Here is a 24,558-nt window from a genome sequence, read left to right as displayed (position 1 = left end):
ATGAAGGGGTGAATGTCATGACAAGGCAACTCCTTGATTCTCAAGGACCACTTACTAAGAAAAATCCGGGTGAAGTAAAGGAGTTGATTGAAGAGTTCTCAAAACATTCTCATGAATACCATAATCCAAGACATGATGGAGGTAAAGGAATTGGGGGAGGAAATTATGAAGACATGGCTGTTGTACTAGCTATGCTTGATACTATGGATAGAAGAATGACCAAGATGAACCAATCAATTCATGTAATTAGAGTTGGTTGTGAAAGGTGTAATGGTTCACGCTTAACAAAAGATTACCACATTGGATGAACATGGAAATAAAAAGGTGTAAGTTTGCTACTCAAGTGGGGACAAGTATGATGAAAATTGGAGGAAACCAAAAAGGGAGTGGTTACTATATGACGAATACAAGAAGCAAAAAGAAGAGAAGTATAGACAGATTGACCAAGGCTCTACCAAAAAGAACAACCACCTCCCGAGAAAAAAGTTGATCTTGAATCTATGTTACATAGATTTGTGGAGGTTTCCGAGAAAAGAGGATGAAACAGATGCAGTGATAAGGGAGCATCAGAATATCACGAAGGAATAAAAAGCCTTGCTAAGAAATCACCAAGCATCGATACAAAATATCGAAGTCCAACTAGGTCAACTAACTACTCTAGTACAAGATAAATTATCTCCAAAAATCCCTGAGAAAAAGCCTCAATCACATGTCATGGTAATAGAAACCGAAGAGGATACCATTTATGAGTTCCTTGAAGCACTAGAAGTCGATCCACCTCAGTCCAAACCAAAGCCAAAGAAGTCCAAACTCGAAGAACGTAAACTTGCTGAAACACTGAAACCACGACGTGGAGATCCAATTTCCACGACGTGGGATAGGTTTGATCAGAAAGATTTGGATAATCTTCCTACTTATCGTCCTCTTTTACCGTTTCCTTCCTGATCCAATATCCATCCACTGGAACAGAAGCGTATGAAGTTTATGCAACAAGTGACGGGTATTCCAATAAATACCCCTTTCAATTATTTGTTATCTAAAGTTCCCGAGTATGCCAAGTTTTTGCAAGATTTAATCACTTCTTGCCAATAGCTAGAGAAGGATTTCAAGGTAATTCTAAGTGAGAAGATTTCTAAAGTAATTATGGGAGAGTTACCAAAGAAGATGGGAGATCCTAGATGTCTCACTCTTCCATGTGAATTTGGGAATAATTTGAAGACTTATTCTTTAGCTGATTTTTGGGATAACATAAATCTAATGCCTTACTCATTTTATCAAACGCTTAATATTCCAAAGTTGAAGGCTACAAGAATGAAAATTCACATGGTCAATCATTCAATGACATATCCTAGAGGCATTGTAGAAGATATTTTAGTTAAAATTAGAAAAATCGTTTTTCCAATTGATTTTTTCATAATGGGCATGAAAGAAGACAATAATGTTCCAATTATCTTTGGTCGCCCTCTACTTAATACTGCTAGAGCCTTGGTTGATATTCGCGAATCCAAGCTTACCTTGAGAGTGGGAAATGATGAATCTACTTTTGGAGTAGAAGATGGCTCCTAAGGAAGTGATGTTCAAGATGAAGTTTTCAATACCAATGAAGAGAATGAACTTGAAGAATTAGAAAAGCTTATGGAAAAAGAGATTCGACAAGTCAACCGCACCAAACCGAGAGCATCTGTCCCTATGGTCTTTGAAGTTATTGCTTATAAAACTCCAACATCTTGGGTGCGTGAAGATAGTGAAGAATTGGTGTCCAGTGATGAAGAGGATGTTACTTCTAAATTAAAGAGTGCAATTGAGGAAAAGAGGATTGTGCCTGAGGAGCTTAAAAATGAAGAAGTTAAACATATGGAAAATAAGGGAGTTAAACAAAAGCTCGAAGAAGGAGATGTAAAGGGTAAAAAAGAAAATTCCAAAAAGGCGTATCTTAGACGAGTCTAAGTGTATAAAAGGAAATGGAAGGAGAAAAAGGTGCAATTGGTGATGGATACTCCGACTAATTCAACGTAAGGTGGCATTGAGTCCGACTCAAGACTCCAACAAAAAGAAACGCTTCTCGAGAGGCAACCCGATCTTGGTTTGAATTTCTTTTCGTCTTTAAACTTAGTTTAATTTTTGCATTTTAGTTGAGTTGTGGGATAAATAATCATCAAATTGTTTTAATTATTAAAAGAATTGGTGAAAATCATGTGTAGGGTTCTAAATTTTTTTTATGATAAATAAATTAAGGACTTTATATTGAAAATGGACATTTCAAGATTAAAATCTCAATTTTGTGTCATGGGTTAAAAGACCACTTTGTGGAAAAAAGAGTAGCCCGATCAGTTTAGGCCCAATGTACAAGCCCACGATGTGGAATTCAGACTCACGACGTGGACTTTAAAAAAACGGGAGGGGGTACAGTTTTAAACTACACACTTTGACCATTCCCCATTTGTTTACTCTTTTCACACAGACGAAAAGCTCAAGCCTCACACTTGATTTGCTGCCACTTTCTACCATTTTCTTCCAAAATTCTTGCATCCTTTGTCGTCAAACGTCATTTGGTAAGTGATACTTCCACAAAATTTATAGTTTTCTTCACATTTTATGTATTTGGTAGTTAGGGTTTATTTAGAGATAAATAACCAAAATTAAGTTCATTAGTTGGTTATTTTTTAATGCATGTGTAATATAAGGTCATATATTTTTGAAATAAACAAACCCCAAGAGAGATTTATGGGTGATTTTGACCACATTTGGTCCGTTCCAGAGCCACGTCTTGAACCAGGTCCACGACATGGAGATGAAAACCACGACGTGGAAACTGGGCGACTAGTTTTTTGTTTTGCCTTATAATTTGATATCTTGGTTGTTTTGGTTTGTTTCATTTTTGTTGGTCATTTCAGGAAAAATGGGTCCTAGAAGGGCAGTTCCTCAAGCACTAGACCCAATTGATGTGGCGAGTATTCACTCGTTACATCGGTTTCCGCAAAATATTTCCAATGCAATGTTGAATAATTACGAAAAACATTTGGGATGGTTATATAACTGTGAGTTCGCAGTTGCTTCCACTATGAATTGGGCGTGGTTGCACAGGGTCCATATGGTTACGAAGCTGGAAAGATATTGGACGAAAGTGTTTAGGGGGAATGGCTTTACATTCACTTGCAACGGGTGGAGGAATCTATTTTCTCTTCAAGAACCTGTCTATTGGGAATTATCGGTGGAGTTCTTTGCCACTGTGAGTTTTGAGGATAAAACTGTTGATCCAAATTACAACCGGGCACTTACTTTTAGATTGGGAGACATATACCGTGAATGCAGTCTCCAGGAATTCACATGGTGCGTGGGACTCTATACCGAGGAGGAGACCCTCTCACCATTTTTTGGTCTATTCTTGCAGGGATGTGTTAGAGACTTCACCTCTGGGATTTTCGATGTCCAATTTTGGAGGACTATATCGAATCATGAGTACAATTCTAGTGATGCATGCGAAGGGAAAATTCGGAATCCCATGTATCCTTTTTTGCACCGCCTCATTACCTTCACGATAAATCATAAAAATCATGGAGATAAAGTGCCTCTTCAAAACTTGTTTTATTTGTGGAGCATAATCACCCCTGGTGTTTTTTGTGGTCTTTCGTGTACGCTTGCGCGTTTATGGGTAGAAAGGTGACTAACTCTAGACCCGGTAGTCCCATCACGGGTGGACATCTAGTCACCCGACTTACCCGGTCTTATGACATCTTAACTCCTAATTTTTTTAGGAATCTCACGCGCTTTCAGGATAGTGACTTAACTATCCAAGTTTTGGGTGTCATGCTAGTTGTAGTGAATGCGGGAGGAGTTTATGTGATACCCCCGGAGGATGAAGAACAACAAATTGGGAAACAAGAAGAACAATCTCGGCCAAGGCGAAGGAATGTGAGAGATCGAAGAGAGAAAGGACAACCACAACCACTACCCCAACCGTTTGAGGGCAGTATACCGGCCGACCCGTTCCAAAGTCGGGTTAGTTTGTATTTAGACAATCTTCACAGGGGAGTGACTTACAAAACTCAAATTCTCGAAACCATGTTAACACATATGAATATGGTTCAACCCCCTACAATGCCTCCCCAATGCCCATACATTCCAATGTGCGAAGAATTATGGACACGACAAGGAGACAGTGTCAAAACTAGTGGAGCACATCATGATGAAGAAGACGATTAGTTTATCTTTTTATTTCTTTTATTTCGTTTAGTTTATTTTTGGTTGGTTTGTTTTGATTTTAGTTTACTTTGGTTGTGTAACGACTATTTAAATTGTTTTGTTTCTTGTTTACTTCTTTTGGTTGTTATTTTCAGAGTTACTTAGAGAAAAACATGACTGAGGAGCCTTAGAGATATGAGAGCATTAACACGATTAGCCATGTCATTTAGAGTCCAGATTAGAGACCCACAATTTTTGATAAGTGTGGGGTTAATCGAGAGAGAAGCGAGTTAGGAAAGAGTCACGATATATGCAGTTTAAAAGGGTCTTAATATGTTAAGACACAAGTTTACATTACATTCATTTAAAGAAGAAGTTCTTTTTGTGATGCCGAGTTTCCACTACGTGGAGACCAATTACACGTCGTGGATTGAGTTCAAAATGCGATTTCAGAAAATGTAATTATTCGAAGCCACGTCGTGTAATTCTACACCACGATGTGGAATTCAGAAGTTCCATTTTTCTTCTTTTCTACACAATTCCATGTGGCATATGCTTTCCCACATTGGTCTATTATATTTTGAAGCTTTTCTACACCACATTTGCTGAAGATTGAAGTTTCGATTTCCAATTTTGTCGGCACATTTACATGTCTCATTTCTTGAAGTTCCAAGTTCAATATTTGAAGAAGTCCAAGTTCAAGATGCTCAAGTTACTCACACATGAAGAGATTAATCTCGCCACTTCTACCCTAGGGGAGTCTATTCCTTTTTCTCACTTTTCTTGCTTTTAATTTATTTTATGCACACAATGAAGGCTTTGTATGTAATAAGTGTGGGGTAGGGGGTCGAAAAAGTAGATTTGTAGAAAATTTTAAAAAAAATTCCAAATTTTTGAAAAATTTAAAAATGGATTTGAAATAATAATCTGAAAAATTAAATCTAGTAATAATTAGTTTAGACTTAAGTTGCTAGTGTTATGTGGGATTATCCAATGAGAGCTCAAATATTGAATTGAGCCAATACATGTTATAGTATATTTGTGGCTTCCCAAGTTTTAGTAAAAAGCCATGAATTATGAAAAGGTAATCTGGTAGTTTATATGGCATAATACCTTTAGCCAATACATGTTGAAGTTAGGCTCCCTTGCTTAAGCATGTAGGATTTAAGTGAAAAAGGTGATAAATTAAAAAAAAAAAAAAGGAGAGAGAGAAATTACCACAAAATTGAAGAATTTTGGAGCTATCAAGTATGAAGATCAAAAGATCAAAATTCCAAAGAATCAAAAATTGAAGATACCAAAAATTAAACAAAAGGTGGTGAATTCAAAGAGCAAATACTCAAAGAAAGTGAAGAATTCCAAGAACTCCATTGTGGTATACTAAAGTTGTAATTTCTAGATTATGTATGCTTGGGTAGCTTAGCCCAAAATACCTTGAGGTTAAGAAAGAGTTCTGAGGATTTATTCGGAAGGTTGTAGAAATGAGTATCATATAAGCTAAGGGGTGAAATTTCATAAGGGATGTGAGTATTTACGATTGGGAAGTTATTAGGAGATTTAGACAAAAATATGCGCATTGAGGTCTTGGTATAATGGCTGAGATCGAAATGGATTGTTCTATGTGATGTTAGTGATGAAGGTTTGAATTAAAAATAATTAGTTTTGCTTGAGGGCAAGCAAAGGATAAGTGTGGGGTATTTTGATATTACCATGTTTATACATACTTTTAGGCAATATTTGAACACATTTTTATACATATTTTGGTGATTTTCATGGAATAATGGTACTTATGAGATTAAATTGTATTTTTATAGCCAAAATAAGTCAATTTGAAGAATAAGGACTAAAAGTGAAAAAATAGGAAACTTTGGAGGCTTGGAAGATTAAAGAGAAGAAAACCCACGAAAACAGTTGTATCCACGTCGTGGATATCACTTACACGACGTGGAAATGAAAATTCTGGAAGATGAGTACGCGCAAAGTCGAAATCCTTGCCCGATAAGGATTCATCTAAGTCCACGACGTGGAGCCTTATTCTACGACGTGGAGTGTAATTTTATGACAAGTATATATATATATATATATATATATATATATATATATATATATATATATATATATATATCTTCAACCAAGGAAGAAGAAGGAGATCATAGTTTATTCTTTGTTTGGTACATTACTATATCTTTAACTATGAAGTTTGTTAGTGCGATTGCTATGATGAGTAGCTAAATCTAGTTGCTTCTGTTAGCTAGATGAACCTGGAACTCATGGTTTTGTAATATTAATTTAGACTTCTCTAGTTGGTTAATGTCTTGTGTTTGATTATTTATACCTAGCATGCTCAATTTGATACTTGATAGCTTTGATTCATATTATGTGTAGTTTATTGATCATTAATCTGCATGAATTTGATTACATAGTAATTTAGTGAACATTATATTATTAGAGCTAAGATCAAACCAATCTCAAATATGCAATTGAAGTATTGAATTTGGTTGCGCTAGAGAACTCAAATTGTGACCACAATTGTGTTTGTTAGCTCAATCTTACATAGCTCCAATCCTATCTAATAATTGATTATGTTTTAAATTATTTTTGACCATGCATAACTCTACATGAATTAATTGAATATTGGTAAATTTGGCAATGAATTGCTAATAATATTTAAGTGGTAACCAACGAGAATTGTCATAATTAATATTTAAACCATTGAGGGAAAGTGGATTCAAACTAACATAAGGGTTTTTATAATTTGCTTGAATAGTTGTTGATAAATTAAGTTCATCTAAACTTGCAAAATTAGTTAAAAACCCATTTTACTTTTGTTAGAATTTTAGATTAATTTAATAGTAAGTAGGTTAAATAATTGATTACGTTCCCTGTGTTGGATACCCGAATTTTGTGTGATACTATTTGTGAGGGGTACACTTCCCTGATTCGAATAGCTAGTAGGAGAGTAGGTAAAATTAGGTGTAGTTGTTTTAGACACATCAAGTATCACTTTAAAGATGCATATGTGACAGCGGTAAGTAAATGTGACATCAGGACACCAATAACTTATTTGTTATTTTACCAAAGAGTCAAAACAAAAACTAAAACTAAAACTAAACCTAATAATGGATCTCTGGTAGAGTATTCTCATTCCCAGCAACAAGAGGATGAATTTTGAAGATTAGATATCAACTAGTAATACCAAGGAAGACCAAACTCAAGCTCCTAATCCTACTTTTATCTCAGATTTGGCTGATGAAGAAAAAAAATTGATGACAAGTGGGATGGATGTAATATGAATATGCATATTTGTATTTCAGTGATTTTGGGATTTTATATATAATATATGTTGGAAGGAAGAAAGGAAGGAAGGAAAGCAGTAAGGTTGTGTGGTTATTATATTTGCTTTGACTGCTATTGGAATTGGAAACATTGTTGGTCGATATTCAAAGGTTTTTATTACCCATTTTGCAGCAGCATACTACATATACATTAGTTGATATTTTATTCCAAGTATGACTTAATAGACCTTTTTATTTTTGTATGTTTTTGTAAGGAGAGTTCTACAACTATTCAGGATGTGGAAACACCTTCAATTTCAATATGTAAAAAAGGCATAGATGATGACAAGGTATAAACTAAACTCTACTTATCTTATTACTTAACACACTTGCAAAATGTCTAATAGGGTGCTTATGAAGAAGCCTTTCCATATTGTCTCATAAGCTAGTATGTTGTATATAAATTCAAGAAGTTACAAGGAAAAAACAAGAAAGTGATTTGATTTTGACCCACCAAGGCATTTTCTACATCTCCAGCTACTAGATATATTGGTTGAGCTAAATTACCAAATGGTCCTTATACTTTTTTATTTTTATGTCTATAGTATAGAGTTGAAACATGTTCTATTATTGGCCCTTATTTCATGGTTTCATAATGATTATAGTCCTAATTTCAAGATCCTAGAGATTAAAACCAGTATGAAATTTGAAAAAAATAACAACTTTGGAAAAGGTTTCTGTTTTGGGCTTAACGCAGAAAAAATCAGAAAGCATATGGACTAGTTCTCTAATTTACTCTACTTTTTGAAAGATAAAAAACCATTTTTCCCAGTTACCCGGTTTGGATGTCAGGGCAAAATTACAAAAAAAAAAAGCATCGATTCAGCCCCTATACAATTTTGAATCGATTTAGCCACTGAACAATTGTTTTTTTGTCAATTTAGCCACTGAAATACTATTTTAAAACAATAGGAGTAGAACAGGTCCAAGGAAACAATTACCCTACAGGAACCATCATTAAATCATGTAATATATATATATATATATATATATATATATATATATATATATATATATATATATATATATATATATATATATAACTTTGGATCTCCAAGTGTTGGTAACAAAAAATTTGCTCAAATTTATAAACAGATAATATTTCTTTCCTTTTATTGCTTAAAATTTAAAATAAAGTTAAGGACAGCTGGAGAGTTGTGAATCATAGAGATATTATTACTTATGTTCCTCGTTTAATGGGTTATTGCCGTGTAGCTCAACTTATATATCTAGCAGTTGGAGATGTAGAAAATGTGTTGGTGGGTAAAAATCAAATCACTTTCTTGTTTTTTCATTATAATCTCAAGAAAACAGAATATGCTTGTTAAAATTAAATCACTTTCTTGTTTTTTCCTTGTCTAAATGGATTCAAGAAATTTGTTGTGGTTATTCTCAAGGTAAAAAGAGACCATTTTTCACACTTGGAACCAATGTAGGTGCTAATGACATCTCTTCATAGAGCAAATGTTGACAAAAAAATCGAGGAATCCGAAATTCAAGCCCATTAAGGACAACAACGATTATCTCTTTAAATCCAAAGGAATCTCAGATTCAATGTACTAATATCACTCATGTGACAGAAGAATTCCAAATTCAAGATTCAATAAGAAGCACAAGACATTTGGAGGTCTGTCATCAATTCATTGCTTTTCTTTCTTTAATTTCATCATTCTATTTTTTCCATTTTTTTTCAAAATGTTAGCTAACCAACAAAGCCCTTTTTAGTCAATTTAAATATGGGTGTTTTAATGATGACATAGGTTGCTTAGAAATAATGAACCATTTTACTACTTTTTGGTTTGAGCTATCAAGTTTTGCTTCTTTTTTGCCGCATTCTTCTAAAATCAATTATCGTTTCTTTACATTATATATATATATATATATATATATATATATATATATATATATATGTATATATATATATATATATATATATATATATATATATATATATATATATATATATATATATAATGTTATTGATTGCATTTTAATTTGTGATTTAGATTTTGAAGATGGATCGGTATCATAAAGTGGAAAGGCCAATAGAAGTGCAACCAACCAATGAGAATCACTCTCCATCTAATTGGCCTTGTGGCAAGTTTTTTTTCTTTTTTTACTTAATAGACTAAATGTGGGCAAGACTTAATCTGTTAAGCTATATATAATTGTTTATTATAGCATTCCACGTTAATTTCATCTTATTACACAAAAGAAGGTTAAATGTAAGAAATAAAGTGTACTTTCATATATTGTATGTTATAGTATCCTACTTTCATTTCTTATTACAACATTACACTTTCCTTTCAGTAAATAGAACATCTTTATTCTTACTTGGGTAACATATTATACTTTGATTTCTCAATATGTGAATCTAATTGTTGCATGATTCAAATTTGCAAGTCTTGTTGATGTACGTAGTGTCAAGAAAAGTAGCTCGGATCCTATGAAGGTGGTCAGCAAGTTCTTGTGGTTCTACTACTAGTTGCTGATGACTTTCATCTCCTTCACAATTGATGTATTCCATTTATCTAATATTGGAATGATTATTTGTATGACATTAAATTTTGTGCAATGAATTGTATTTTTTGTATATGATATTTTATTTTGTATTATGATACATTAAATGATAATTTAATTTGAAAATTAGTAAATCTATATATAATATTTTGTTAAACATTTAAAATTATGATATGAAAAAATGTGTGTCATCTTCATTTATGATAGGGGATTTAATGATACGCATTTATGTGTCGTAAATGCATGTCATAAGGTTATGACACGTAAATGCGTGTCATCTTCCTTTATGACAGAGCCTTCCTTAACACGCAATGTGTGTTGTAAATGTGTGTCGTAAGTTTACGACGTGCAAAAGCGTGTCTTCTTCCTTTATGATAGGGTCTTCCTTGACATGCATTTGCGTGTCATCTATGGCTTTTATGACACGCAATGTGTGTCATTAAAGGGTATCTTTGTAGTAGTCTAATTTTCACTTAATAGTACCATATCCTTTTGTTTTTCCTTTTCCGTTGTCTCTATAGGTGACTACATGGCCATCTTTCTTAACATAATCCTCTAGGAGACACTTAAATCTTATTGTATGACGAGAGAATCCACTATAAAGATACCAAATATGCTCTTGACCCTGGATCCCTTAAAATGGTTAGATCACTTTTTGAACCCATTCAATTGAAGATTTAGCATAACTAAAGATATCATAGCACTCAACAGGAAGAAAATTTAGAGAATTTTTTTAAACCATTTATTATTACAAATCAAAATGTTGCCAACTCTTTTTGTGTTTTCCTCAAATGTATAATTTCCCACTTTATGAGAGGGTTCATCACATTTATAGCACTTTCTTATTCCATAATTATTTTTCTTTTGAAAACATGGTTTACGGTTGTTCAAAAAATTTGGTTTCCAGGGACTAGAAGCACGTTTATTTAATTTGAAAACTCTTTCTTTAGTCCTTGAGATATGTGAATGATTTGTGCTACAGGATGCAGTTTCAGTGATATTACATCCTGATGAAGAACATTTTGACTCATCGATGTCGGGAAGATGAAAAAATGAGATCACGGTTATAATAAATTGTTGTGAATTTAGGGAATTCACATAGGATATCTTTAACAACATGATTTTCACCATTTGAAATGGGAAAATTGATTAAACCAGCAGTGTTAGGACTCTTATACTCATGATCAGGGGGTTTACATATGGGTCCAAAGCAGTTAAAGGAGAAACATGCGAAGGTAATTCCATCATGGTTTGTGACATAATGTTTGTCTATGGGACATCCACTATTTTTTAGAAATGAAAAAACTTTTCTTTACGCTTTCAAAACCATGTTATCTATGTTTGCGGAAAATCTTAGTATAATCAAACACTTTGCAGATCTGTCTCGTTTTATTAAAATATCTTGAGTAATTATGTTATTTCATAATGCAAAATCCCTAAGTATAACACAATCAATACAATACATAGGTTACAACGTAAATACCTAACCATCCTGAACACTTTTATAGGTTTGTCTCTTTAATCACTCGACATCCTACTCAAGATCCAACAACCTTAACACAACTATATGTGATGCATATAGATTGAGTGGGTCAGGTTTGGGAAAACCTGGTGAGACACATAGGGTTTTCAAATCTCATAATCTTATTATGATAATAATCCATAATTAATAAACCTGTAAAACCAACTGTCAACAACAATATATCATTTTACATAGATATCCATAAGACAATCTACCCTACCCAATCGATTCTCACATATTGATTATATAACATAGATCCTTAAGATCTAACCTGATGGATCATTGTTGTGACGTCCCAAAAACTACAATAATTTTTTTTCATTTTAAAAGACATTTTCATAAAATCCATAGAATAATAAAACATTATTTCCAAGACAAAACCATAGAAATCAGAGTATCAAAATCATTTCTCAAAACATAAATCAGTAGGAGGATGTGTACGATCATGCCTTCGCCTTTCCCCGATCACCTGAAGTACCTAAAAACATTTAAATCCACAACTGTATGCCAAAGCTTAGTTAGTTCCCCCAAAATACCCCACACAAAAATACACATACAACGCATGCAGATATGAGCCTACAATCTAACTGGACCGCCTGGCAAGGCTTATAGGATGCATGGACCGCTCTACCGAGCCTACTGTTTATTGCCCCCCCCCCTCGCAAGGCCAATAATAGCTGGACTAATCCCTTTGGCCTACAGTCTGACTAGACTGCCTCGCTAGGCCTACAGTACACTGGATCGCCTGAGTATCTTTGCCTACAGCATAAAGTAGGACCGCCTCAACAGAACCACAACATGTCAACATATATTAACATAAACAAACAGACAAACAATAGCCAACAATACAAGCAATCATAACATATATACCAATCAAATAGATCACTACATCATACCAACATCCTACACACAAAGATACATAATGTAGTACATAGTATAATGAGAAAACTCACCTTGTAGTCTAGCAAAGAACAACATAGCTCTCGCAAATCAAAAAGCTGGTACTACAGGTCACCGAAGCAACAATCAAGGACCAGTCCTTAAACCACAACCCAAAATTCTCAATTTGACCTAATGTCAAACTTGGTCAAAAATTCAATGGTCGAAGACAAAGTCAACAACCAAAATTCTTACAGACGGACACCACGTCGTGACCAAGAATTTTTTCACGTTGTGGTTGCCCTAGGATAAAATAGTCGTGAAGACTATCCTTCGTCACTTGGTGAAGGCTAATCCTTCACGTCGTGGGAACTGTTATGGCCTTCTTAATTCATTAAGCTTTTAACAACTAAGGCCACTCATCTATACTTTCCAAAAGGATTTCCTACACCTAATACATCATAAAAATTGATGCTTTGTGGACATGTATGTATAATACATGTCTCTTCCAATCTAGGTAAAAAACATGGAAAAAATGAGCTCAAAGTTGTGCATGAGACAAAATACACGATATAACTCTAGATCTGGAGCATATAACTCCAAAGGGACCCCAAGGATCAATAAAGTTGCCAACTTTATGGAACCTAATCATTCAAACTCTCACAATAATGGAGAAAAGGGACAAGAAGCCTAGATCTTGAAGGACTAAACATAAAGCTCAGAACTTGAGGACTTCCAAAAGTAAAAAAAACATGAGCAAGGATAAGGTGATGAGGTTAGCTTTCTAGATCTATGCTCGAAGAGCTCCTTTTACTTCTTCTTCAAAACACCAAAAGTACCACCAAAAGCTCTCAAATGACAAAATGGAGGTTGGGGTTTATGTTTTGGGTGTAAGGGAGTTGATGGAGTCTGAGGATGTGCAAACCTTAACCCTCACTTCCCTTAAACAGGGGCACAACCCCCAGAATTGGGGTTTTTCATGCAGGGACTGTCGCGTTGTGGCAAATATGTTGTCACGTCGTGACACCCAATGGAATGCGCATTTTCATTAGGCACTGTCACGTCATGACACTCTCATACTCACTTTGTGGCTAACAAAAATCCCTCATTGGGCTTAAAAGTCCATAAAAATAAATAAAGTATATACCTAGGACTTGGTGTTACAATTGTAAGAAACGAGTATACTTTTCTACTTCGAGGATTCATTGGAAATAGAATTCAATAAAGGAAACCATGAGAGGGATAGAGTATAAACACGTACGGGAATGGATACCCATTATGTTACATAATACGTTTGTGGGTTATAAGTCCACATTAACAACGTAATTCATGAGACTTGTCTAGATCAGTCAAGTGTTGTCATCTAACTCTAGCAGATGACCAAACATACCTATTTGGTTACCTGATATATACCCATCATCTCTGGTTGTGCAAAAAAGAGGAGGAACACTAGTATAGTACTCCAATACGTAACCAATACTCTAACATACTACAATACCATATAACAGAGCTCTATTCTCTATTCCAATCTCACACTCACTCCAATATAAAACTACCCAAAATCCAACTTAATTGAACTAAGAATTCCTTTCAAGTCTTATTTCAGCACTAGGCAAGACTATAATGCCTATAATCCATTTTCATAATTGTTTTCCTGATTATACAATACTACCGCAATACCAGTTATAATATCGAAATACCAGGTATAACTAAGAACTTATTCAATTTACTTTGAACTAAATATCTTATATGAGTCGTGGTTTGTAACTAGACATGACCACTATACCTATAATCAATTTCTAGTACGATTCCTTGTTTAGGAAAATACTTATCATAATACAGGTATGCATTTAGCACAAAGTTCAAACGGTAAGTATTTGGTATTCATTTAACCTTTTTAAGTAAAAATACTTATTTTAAGATTGTAACATAGTACTACCAAATATTTCTTTTAACATAAATATAATTATATATGGTTTGTATAGTGTAAGTATTACCAAATATAGATTTAATACATGTTCCCAATAATAAACATATAAGTCACATATAAACTTTAAACTGATATTTAATACTTTTAATAAATACTTGTATTAAATCATGTTCTTGAAAGTAACTATGAACTCACTTGATTAAGGTGGAAAACTTGCAGGAAAGTCAACTCCTCGACTGACACTTCAATTTTTCCCTTTTAAATGACCTAACTACGAATATTACTATGCTTTAGTATTCATTCGTATTTTTAAAGGTAAATTAATAAACTCTTAGATTTGTCATTAATCCCAACGAAATATAGAGTTCTATCAGATAACGAGTGATCGGGTAAGATCATATCTCCAGGTAGGATCCGTTTGGTGAAAAGATGTATGGTTTTGAAATTCCACTTTAAACACCTCACACATCTAGGATAAACATCACTCTCGTAAGTAAATTAATCAATATAACGAATGGTATTATTGATAAATCTTATTTATAAATTCATAATAACGACTACGAACATAAATATAAGTTTCATTTTAAGTACAATAAGCATAACTCAACTTACAGGCCATCTAGCGAAAAATCAAAAACTGCACTGACAGAACTTCGAAACCGAAAGCTCTAATTTATTGGGTTCTCTAATGCTCCAAAACTTCGCTACTAACACTTAAAAACTCCTAAAGTCTAGCCTTGGGCTGTGGTAAAGATTTAAGAGAAATATGGGGAGAAAAGTGTGGTGGAAATGATCAAAAATGGTTTGTATATAGGTAAAACAGTAGGGCGCACCGCGCCTGGTGATGTAGCATCCCTACATCAAGCCTCGTGTTTAATCTTCAGGAGAAAATGAGGATCTTGGTCATGACACGTGTCGCTCATCATGTGTCCAGTTCTCGGTGTACCACGTGTTGACTATTTATGGTGCCATGTCATCATCGAACTTGGTGTGTAGCTCTGCCACATGGCACACTCTGATGCCGCCATGTCATCGTATACGGGTATTTTTTGAAAACTGTGAAAAATCATAACTTTCGCATATGAACTACATTTTTGACGTTCTTTATATCCCGAGTTTCGTATCGATGAGTACTCCAACTTTCATTTCGACTTCGTCGGCTAATTCACATTTTTTTTTAATTTACAGTCTATGAGAATTATATTGTAAAGATTTTGTGAAATTCATAACTTCTTCATAAGAACTCATTTATCGATGTTCTTTATATCGATGTATTCGTATTTACGAGGACTTCAACTTATGTTTAGATTGTTTTGTCTAACGAGCAACCGATCTCTATTCCACTTTTTATAGCACACACATTGTAACGTGTCGAACGCAAAACTTCGAAAAACCATAACTTCCTCATACGAAGTCAGATTTTGGTATTCTTTATACTCACGGATTCATAATTATGATTACTACGCCTTTCATTTAGATCATTTATGAAAAATAATCTCTTATCAAAAATGTTAATTTATCGCTTAATGATAATAAGATTTTCTACAATTATATATATCCAATATTTGTGCACATAACGTGTATATCTAATTAAGTATTTATATGACTCGTAACGCGCACAAAGAACAATAATCGTATTCAAGGATTTTATTTGTATAGTTATTATTATTATTATTATACTTTAAACGTCTAGTCCGAATTCGCAGGCGTTACAATTACCTTCTACTCAGGATGATTACGTCCCAAAATCATACAACAACAAAACAGCTTTGGATAGTGATTCCTTAAGTCGCCCTTCGATCCCTAAGTAACGATTAGCCTCGGTACTTGTTTTCACAAAGTACTATCTCAAATGATACCATCTTGTTATATACAAAATAATGTTTTAGGTTCCTTTATGACATCTTATCAATCTGTCAGCCTAATTCCATAACATTAACTTTATTGATTGATGTTTCATTTAAGCAACCTTTTTACGTCAAGTTCCTCACACAACCATTTCTCCTTATCCAAAAATGCAAAGTTCATGAATGATCGCAAGTCCAACACTAGTTTCTATATTTTCCCTGGAGGTTCATTAATCTAATGGAAAAGTAAGAAACACGATGTTGTCTCTCATTCTTCTATAAAGGCTGAGTATCGTGCTTTGTTTGTGACTACTTGTGAGATTATTTGGTTACGATGGATTCTTTCATATATAGGTGTTGTTATTTCTTAGGCTCTCCTTACATTATGACAACAAAAGTGTGATGTAGATTACAAAGAGTTATGTTTTACATGAGCGGACAAAGCATATTAAGATTGACTGTCCTTTCACTTTTTATCGGTTTTAGCTCAGGACTATCTTGCTACCACGTGTATCATCAACTTTACAGATTACTGATATTTTCATGAAGGCTTAATCGACATCTCGATTCCACTTCTTGTCTAATGAACTCTCAGTGTGGCCACATTGTGGTGAGAGGAGGGGGGGGGGGGGGGGGTGTTCGCTTAATAAAAAAATTTTGGGGCGTTATTTATATTAGGGCTTTTGTTTAGACCTTTACCTAGGTTAACCCTAGATAACTTGCTATTTATAGTCTTACTTATATAAGTGTTGTTATTTCTTAGGCTCTCCATACATTATGACAACAAAAGTGCGATGTAGATTACAAAGAGTTATGTTTTACATGAGCGGACAAAGCATATTAAGATTGACTGTCATTTTACTTTTTATCAGTTTTAGCTCAGGACTATCTTGCTACCATGTGTATCATCAACTTTACAGATTATTGATATTTTCATGAAGGCTTAATCGACATCTCGATTCCACTTCTTGTCTAATGAACTCTCAGTGTGGCCACATTGTGGTGAGAGTGGGGGGGGGGGGGGGGGGGGGGGGGGGTTCGCTTAATAAAAAAATTTTGGGGCGTTATTCATATTGGGGCTTTTGTTTAGACCTTTACCTAGGTTAACTCTAGATAACTTGCTATTTATAGTCTTACTTATATTTCTTTGTATTATACGGTTTTCCTTCAATGATAAAATTGGATATTTGTAACTTTTTTTTTTCAATTTTACCCTATGGTTTATTAAATCTATTACATTTAGCAGAAATGTTTGATTTTACCTTTTTTAGGGTTCATAAAATTCCTTAAGTTTGGTTTGTTGGTTTATTAAAACCCTTAAGTTTGACAGAAATTTTCAATTTTACTGGATAAATTTGCAAAAATGTAAAATTAAAAAAAAAAAGTTGCAAATTTAAGGTATTAATGGACCTAAAATACAACTTTGGGTAAAACCGACAAAAACTTACAAACGTAAGTGTTTTTTTTTTTTTTTTTTTTTTTTTTTTTTTTTTTTTTTTTTTTTTTTTTTTTTTTGCATTGTCTGAGCAAAAAACAACAAAGTGAAGAACTAGCGGGAGTGGGTGGTCAACAATACTTATCAAATCCATGAAAATGCAACATGAAGTTAGCATATGTGACGGTGTCATTACCATGTCAATAGATACGACATCAATCATAGATGGTGACATGGAGTTGCCGCTGATGGTGTTGGCACAGACGATGGAATTTGGGCGTACATGTGTTTGGTTTAGGCTATGGGGAGCCTTATAGTTGGGTTTATTAGTGGTGGGTGTTAAAAAATTATCTCTAAAGTTAGTCTCTTTTAAAAATTATCACCATAATATGGTGGGTGTTAAAAAAATTTCTTTACACGGTGAGTACTTTTTTTGTATGTATATCTTACATAAGTATTTATATGAGAACGTAAAATAGAAAGACGAAATATTAACTACTTCACTTTGGATTTCCTCTTTGTCAAAGAAGGGTCCTACCATCCTATACAAAGGAAAAATCAATAAATTTTTAGGTAATGAGTTCCAAATCATTTTACCCCAAACCCCACATCACATCGGGTTGAGATGGTGACAGAGATTTTGATTTGCATTATTAGATGTTTGAAATTACAGTTTTTGACATTACGATGTTAATAAATGTAACAAAAGTATTTTCAAAGAACAGATATCGTTTTTTCTATAAATTGTCTATGTAATATCATTATATATATTTACATTTTCACATTCGTTCTAAACAACTCTTAGTATAAAAACATAGTTGTTTCTAAGGATTGACGAAGTGGCACTAGATGGGTGTGGTACCGGATGTACCTTCAAGATCATGAATCTTAGAAATAATAGATGCCGTTTTTAATAGATTAGGTTAGGTTGGCTTCACGCTGACTCATTTATCTTGTTTGTCGCGTTTCGTCACTATTATGTCGCTACTCCGTAACTAATTTGTTGTTACTTTGTCACAATCCCGTCGGTAATCTGTCACTATCCATTGTTAATCTGCCTTTATTCGTTGCCAATTTGAAGTTTTAAATACTTGATTTTAATTTCTGCATAGGGCCTTCAAAATCAACGGACACCCCTAACTATATGCTTCAATACTTATACATTACAAATAGATTGAGAAAGATAAATTATTTGTATTATGTGTTGATAAAAATGAAAGTAAGATAAAAGAGAAAAACTGATATGACATCTATATGACAAGTAGATTCAATTGATGAAGGAGAACGACTCCCTCCATCCTTAGGATACATGGCATGGAATAATTGACAAACTTATTGCTTCTCATAAATAATATCATCAATTTGTAGTATTTTGGGGGCAATATGTATTTTTTTAATCAATAACATTATAATCAAGTTCATCCTTATGCAACCAAAAGATTATTATGGTGGAGGTATGAAGCAATGGTTCATGAACATTGTAGTACATATGTACCTTTCATAAACCGGTCAAAACAACATTATTGGGTGTACAATTCATGCACAATTATGTAAAAGATCATGGGTCCTCAAGAATCCTAAAACTTAATACGAAAATTCAAAGACCAAACCAACTCATATTTAATGAAATGCAAGTCATTCTCACGTGTACATCTTCATTATTTGAGATGGGCTGTAGACAGTTCATCACAATCATTTAAAGACACACATTGTGTTGCTTTTGGTGATTGATGAGACCAAGGAAAATAAATGTAGGTTTCATTCGCTCTTCTTCACTCTTGATAATGGTGGGGATGCAAATCATTCCAACCATCAAATTAACGCTTTGAGACTCATTGTGAACTTGGTCACCGTATCCTAGGTTCACCATATATATTATTTATCCTATTTCAAAATTCTATTGTTTATACTCTGTCAATCTAACAAAAGGTAAATCTTAATTATCTTATCATGTGGACTACTCATGCCAAATACTTCCCAAGACCTATCACATGTGGAATAAATTGTAGAACACTGTAATATTTTGGGTGTATCACATTTGAGCTCTAACAACTTGTTTAGTTGTTTAGTACGTTTTAATTCTTATAGTCGTAATTGATTGTTTTTATGTAAATTAAAATGAACTAGATAAGTTCCGTTCCATTGATATGTTAACATATTTTTTATGTGTATATAATTAAATTTATGTATGAAATATCTATAGAAAACTATATTAATATGATATTCGTCTAATCTCTTTTAACAAAGTAATTACCAAGGTTCTGATTATTTAAATATATCATTTTAGCAATGTTCAATCAGCTATGTTTCTAGAATATACCCATTTGAAATCAAGACAATAAAAATAATATACTTTGATATTTGAATAATACGGAGTATTATATGTTCATATTACAAAGAGTTTCAATCACAACAACTCTACAAATCTTTTCAGGCATATTCTTACATTTAGAACTATGTGTGAATTTAGGTAAAAGTATACGGTATCACAATTTGATTCTCATTAACCCCACTCAAAATGTTCAAAAAACTTTACATCTAAAACAATACAAAATTATCCAAATATTTACACTTTAAAATGTACAAGTACAAATGGCTATATGATGGGATGTCAAGTCCACTAAGCAAATTACATCATTTGTTTGCAAATAAAACATAATATAATGGTAAAAAGGGGTATCGATCATCGGGGAAATGATTGTATTCAATCATCAATGCAATCCAATAGAACTAGTGTAAATAAACTAACTACAATTAAACAAAAAATGGGTGTTGTGATTGCTTGAAAACTAAAAGACTTGAATAACTAGAAAACTTGCAATTAAGCAAGATGATTAGATGCTCAAATATTTGAGAGAATTGGTTAACCAAGGCAATTCAACACAATGAATATTTGTGTGTTTATCATTAGAATTCAATATGAAGTTTATCATTCATCTCAAATTGGTTATAGCAATCATGAAGCATTATATGCTAAGATTTCTCATGGGTAGTATGGAGGTTGGGGAAGCCCGCAACACACATTCTTAATCAAAATCAAGGATCCAATTGAAGCAATTGAACCTAAAAAATTGATTAGCCTTAAGAATGAAGGAATCCTCAATTCCTAGAGGATGTCAATGCTTACACATCCATAAAGGAGTTATGATTCATAAGCTAGAGATGATTTCTACCACATAAAGCCCTTGTTCTAAGTAAATTCAATGATTCAATGCTAAACCAAAGAAATAAACCAACAATTGTTCATTCAAGTACCAAGCTCATGATCAAAGTATTACATAAGCATAAGAAATATGAACTACAATCATAAACATAAGATAAATGATAAATAAGCATGAATCCTTCAAAAACCCACAAACATTCAAAGGTTTTAGCCAAGGTTGACCAAAATAGAGAAATTAGTCACTCATGGCAGCAAAATAACATTCACAAAAGTATAATTACATCAAGAAACTACCAATTACTTAGAAAGATGAAAAGAATGAGTATCAAGCTCCAAAATCGCCTTTACAGGTCTCTAATAGCGGAAAATCGAAGTTGTTGCTGAAAGATCCTGTAACGCCCATAGATCTGGGTTAGTCAATTTAAAGACGATAAGCGTCAAAAATGAATTTTTGATAGACGAGTGTTTAGAATAAATAATCTTAACCAAGTTGTAGTATATGTCACAAGGTTTCCGTACATATAACGAAGAAGTTATGACCTGTCGAAGTTTCGCGACAGATCCGGCACGACGACGTAGGACGTAAATAGTGAATTTATGATAGAGCGATATTTAGTCTTAGTAATCTAAACGAAAGTCATATAATACGTTAAACCGAGAGCGTGCATAAAAAGAACGTCTAAATATGACTTCGTATGAGGAAGTTATGATTTTTCGAAGTTCCAACTTAGCAGTATGCAGCCCAAAGTTCGAATATGAGATCGAGTGGTTTCTAGCTGAAACAATCTAAATGAGAATATAAGATCTCGTCGATAGTAATGCAACGGTGAAAAGACATACAAAAACGGACGTTAGATGAAGAAGTTATGAATTTCTAACGGAGTTTTCTTGTCCCGGCCTACTAAAAATAATATAATAAAAATAAAGTCAAAATTAGCCGACGGGGTCTAAACGAGAGTTGTATAGCATAATCTCACCTATGCGTGCATATAAAGAACGTCGAAAACGGAGCTCGTATGCGAAAGATATGAATTTCTAAAGTTTGGGGCACAAACCCTGACACTGTGTCAGAGTTCACGACGTGAACACTGGGTTCACGACGTGAACTCAGTAATAACGTCTCCTGGAGCCTGTCAGACCCAGGTTGCGATGACGCACCTGATGATGACTAAACTCACGACATGAGTATTTGAGATTCACGACGTGAATCTAGAAAAATGGCTCTATAAATAGAAATCGAAGGGCAGCCAATTTTGGTTGCTAGTTCCTTCACTCTCTCACTCCCGATACCCTCTCTAGCCCTCTTGAAGCACCCCCGAAGCCCCGGTATCACCCCAACACCCGAATTAAGTCCCGAATCCCCGAAGATCCCGAGAAGAAAAGAGTTTTAAGCCGAAACTATGCCCGCGAGAAGCCTGGGTTTTGGAAGATATCCCGGTTACATCAAAAAAATAGTACTTAAAGAGCCGTAGTGCTGTCCGACAATCGTCTTATCAAGTGAGTGTGTAGTTACTTTCTTCTAACACATAGATATGAAGTATATGCTCTGAAATACGTGTTATGTGTTTATATATCGTTTGTTTACTTGAGATGGATGTTTAATGAATGTTTTATACATAATTTTAAATGGTTTAAACTGTATATGTAATTTTTATCTACAAATATGTTAGGTAGAACATGGGTAGACAAAATAGTTGGTGTGTGATGAAGGATAAGTTTGAGGATGAGACGAAAGATGATATAGATTGTGAGATGAGGGTGACAGGTGAAAAATAAGTGAAACCTTTACCCAAATGATGGTCCCGTCATTCTGCAGAGTAGGGATGACAACCACAGACTATTCTAGAAAGTCATGTGGAACACTAGCAAGCTCGCATGTAACGACCATAAAATTCGAGCCAAATTAAAACATTTTAATTCATTCAAAAACCATTAAGCTCATATATTTGTTTTCAAAATAGTTTAAACATCAGAGTATCCCTCAGAACCATATCACATAAATCATAAAACATGAGGAGCGGTACGATCACGCCTTCGCCTTGCCACAATCTCCTGAAGTACCTGAAACAAAACACTGAACTGTAAGCCCGAAAGCTTAGTGAGTTACCCCCAAAATACCAACCACGCATACACATACTCATAACATATCAAAAATAGAACAACCATGCACATCGGGTCTACTGTGGGACTGGTCCGCCGCACCGGACCTTCAGTCCACCGGGTCCACCCTCCAAGTCTAGCCATGTATATCGAGTCTACAGTGTGATTGGTCCGCCCGCACCGGGCCTTCAATCCACCTGGTCCATTCTCTGAGTCTACAGTAATGACTGGTTTGCCCGCACCGGGCCTTCAGTCGACCTGGTCCACTCTCCGAGCCTCGGCACGTCTGGTCCGCCCTCTTGGGGCCTTCAGCCTATCCGAACCGCTCGCTGGGCCTTCGAGATTATCTGGTCCGCCCTGAGTATGTTGGCCTATAGCACAAAGCAGGACCCACCTCAACCCAACCCCCGTCAAACAACCATGTGCACATAAATCAATTAATCACATAACAATTCCTTAACCAGAAAAACAGTCTAACAGATCACATAGCGTATAAACATCCTAACCAGGATTCCGACCTAACCGGTCACTAGCATAACATTACCCTATATCCCGGGTATCGACCTTAACAAGGTCACTAACATAACACCATCCTAAATACCAGGATGCAGATCTAGCAAAGCAATAACATAACAAACAATACCCGGATTTCCATCCGATAAAGAGTCGGCCTTGATGTCGTAGACCCTGTCGATATAGTGAGGATAACTCACCTGCAATTGTCGACTGGAAAGATAACACCAAGCTGCTCCGACCACCGACACGATCTTCACCACAGAACACTACCAAAGGACCAATTCCATTAATACCCAAAATTACCAAAATACCCTTGGAAGTCAAACTGGTCAACTCTTGGTCAAAGTCAAAGTCCTCAGACAAAGTCAACCTTCTTGGTTGACTTCTACTCGCCGAGTCACCCCGTCGACTCGCCGAGTTCCCACACCCAGAAAACTCTCATATCACAACTTAACTCGCCGAGTCGCCCCAAGACTCGCCGAGTCCAACGATCTCTGAGTCCCATCTTGTCCAACTCATCGAGTCGCCCACCGACTCCCTAATCCAAAGCTTTAACCTAAGAGAGACTGGGTACTGCGAGCAGACTCGCCGAGTCCAAGGCAATCTTCAACAGACTCGTCGAGTTGTTCTTCCAACTCGCCGAGTCCATGCACATGTTCATACAACTCGTCGAGTACACTCATGTGACTCGCCGAGTCTCTCCAGTTCTCAACCCATTCAGAAGCTATTCGAGCCATGCAGAGGCTCAAATCCATAGATCCACCCTTCTACAATCTAACCCTCACATAAAGTTGCAAACTTTACATGAACCCATGAAGATATAGGCCCAAAACACACTAGGGCTTGGGTTTTGGACAAAGGGGCTTCACCAACAACTCAATGACTGAAACTTTATGACATTATGGACCATCACAAGCCTAGATCTGAAGTAGCAACCTTAGATCTAATCCTCTAACTCGAAATAGCTCTTAATCATACCAAAAATGCCCCAAATCTCAAATGATATTAGATCTAGATACCAAAGAGCCCAAGCAACAAATTATTACCTCCAATATATGCTCCAACTGAAGTAGATCCCAGATGTACACCACTCCTTTGTAGCAAGCCTTTAATTCCTCAAGCTCTCTCC

The 24,558-nt window shown here is 34.8% G+C and overlaps 1 protein-coding gene across 1 annotated transcript; it reads left to right on the top strand.

Annotated features, from left to right (window-relative positions):
- Positions 1-1,143: 1,143 nt before the first annotated feature.
- Positions 1,144-1,566, top strand: LOC111898258 (uncharacterized). The gene has a single exon (XM_023894187.1). The coding sequence runs from the start codon at positions 1,144-1,146 to the stop codon at positions 1,564-1,566; it is 423 nt and encodes a 140-aa protein (XP_023749955.1).
- Positions 1,567-24,558: the final 22,992 nt, after the last annotated feature.

This window comes from Lactuca sativa, chromosome 9 (assembly GCF_002870075.4).
Source record: "Lactuca sativa cultivar Salinas chromosome 9, Lsat_Salinas_v11, whole genome shotgun sequence".
In the NCBI taxonomy this organism is placed as follows: domain Eukaryota; kingdom Viridiplantae; phylum Streptophyta; class Magnoliopsida; order Asterales; family Asteraceae; genus Lactuca; species Lactuca sativa.
The sequence above is the reverse complement of the archived record's forward strand: the minus strand, read 5'-3'. Positions and strand labels throughout refer to the sequence as shown.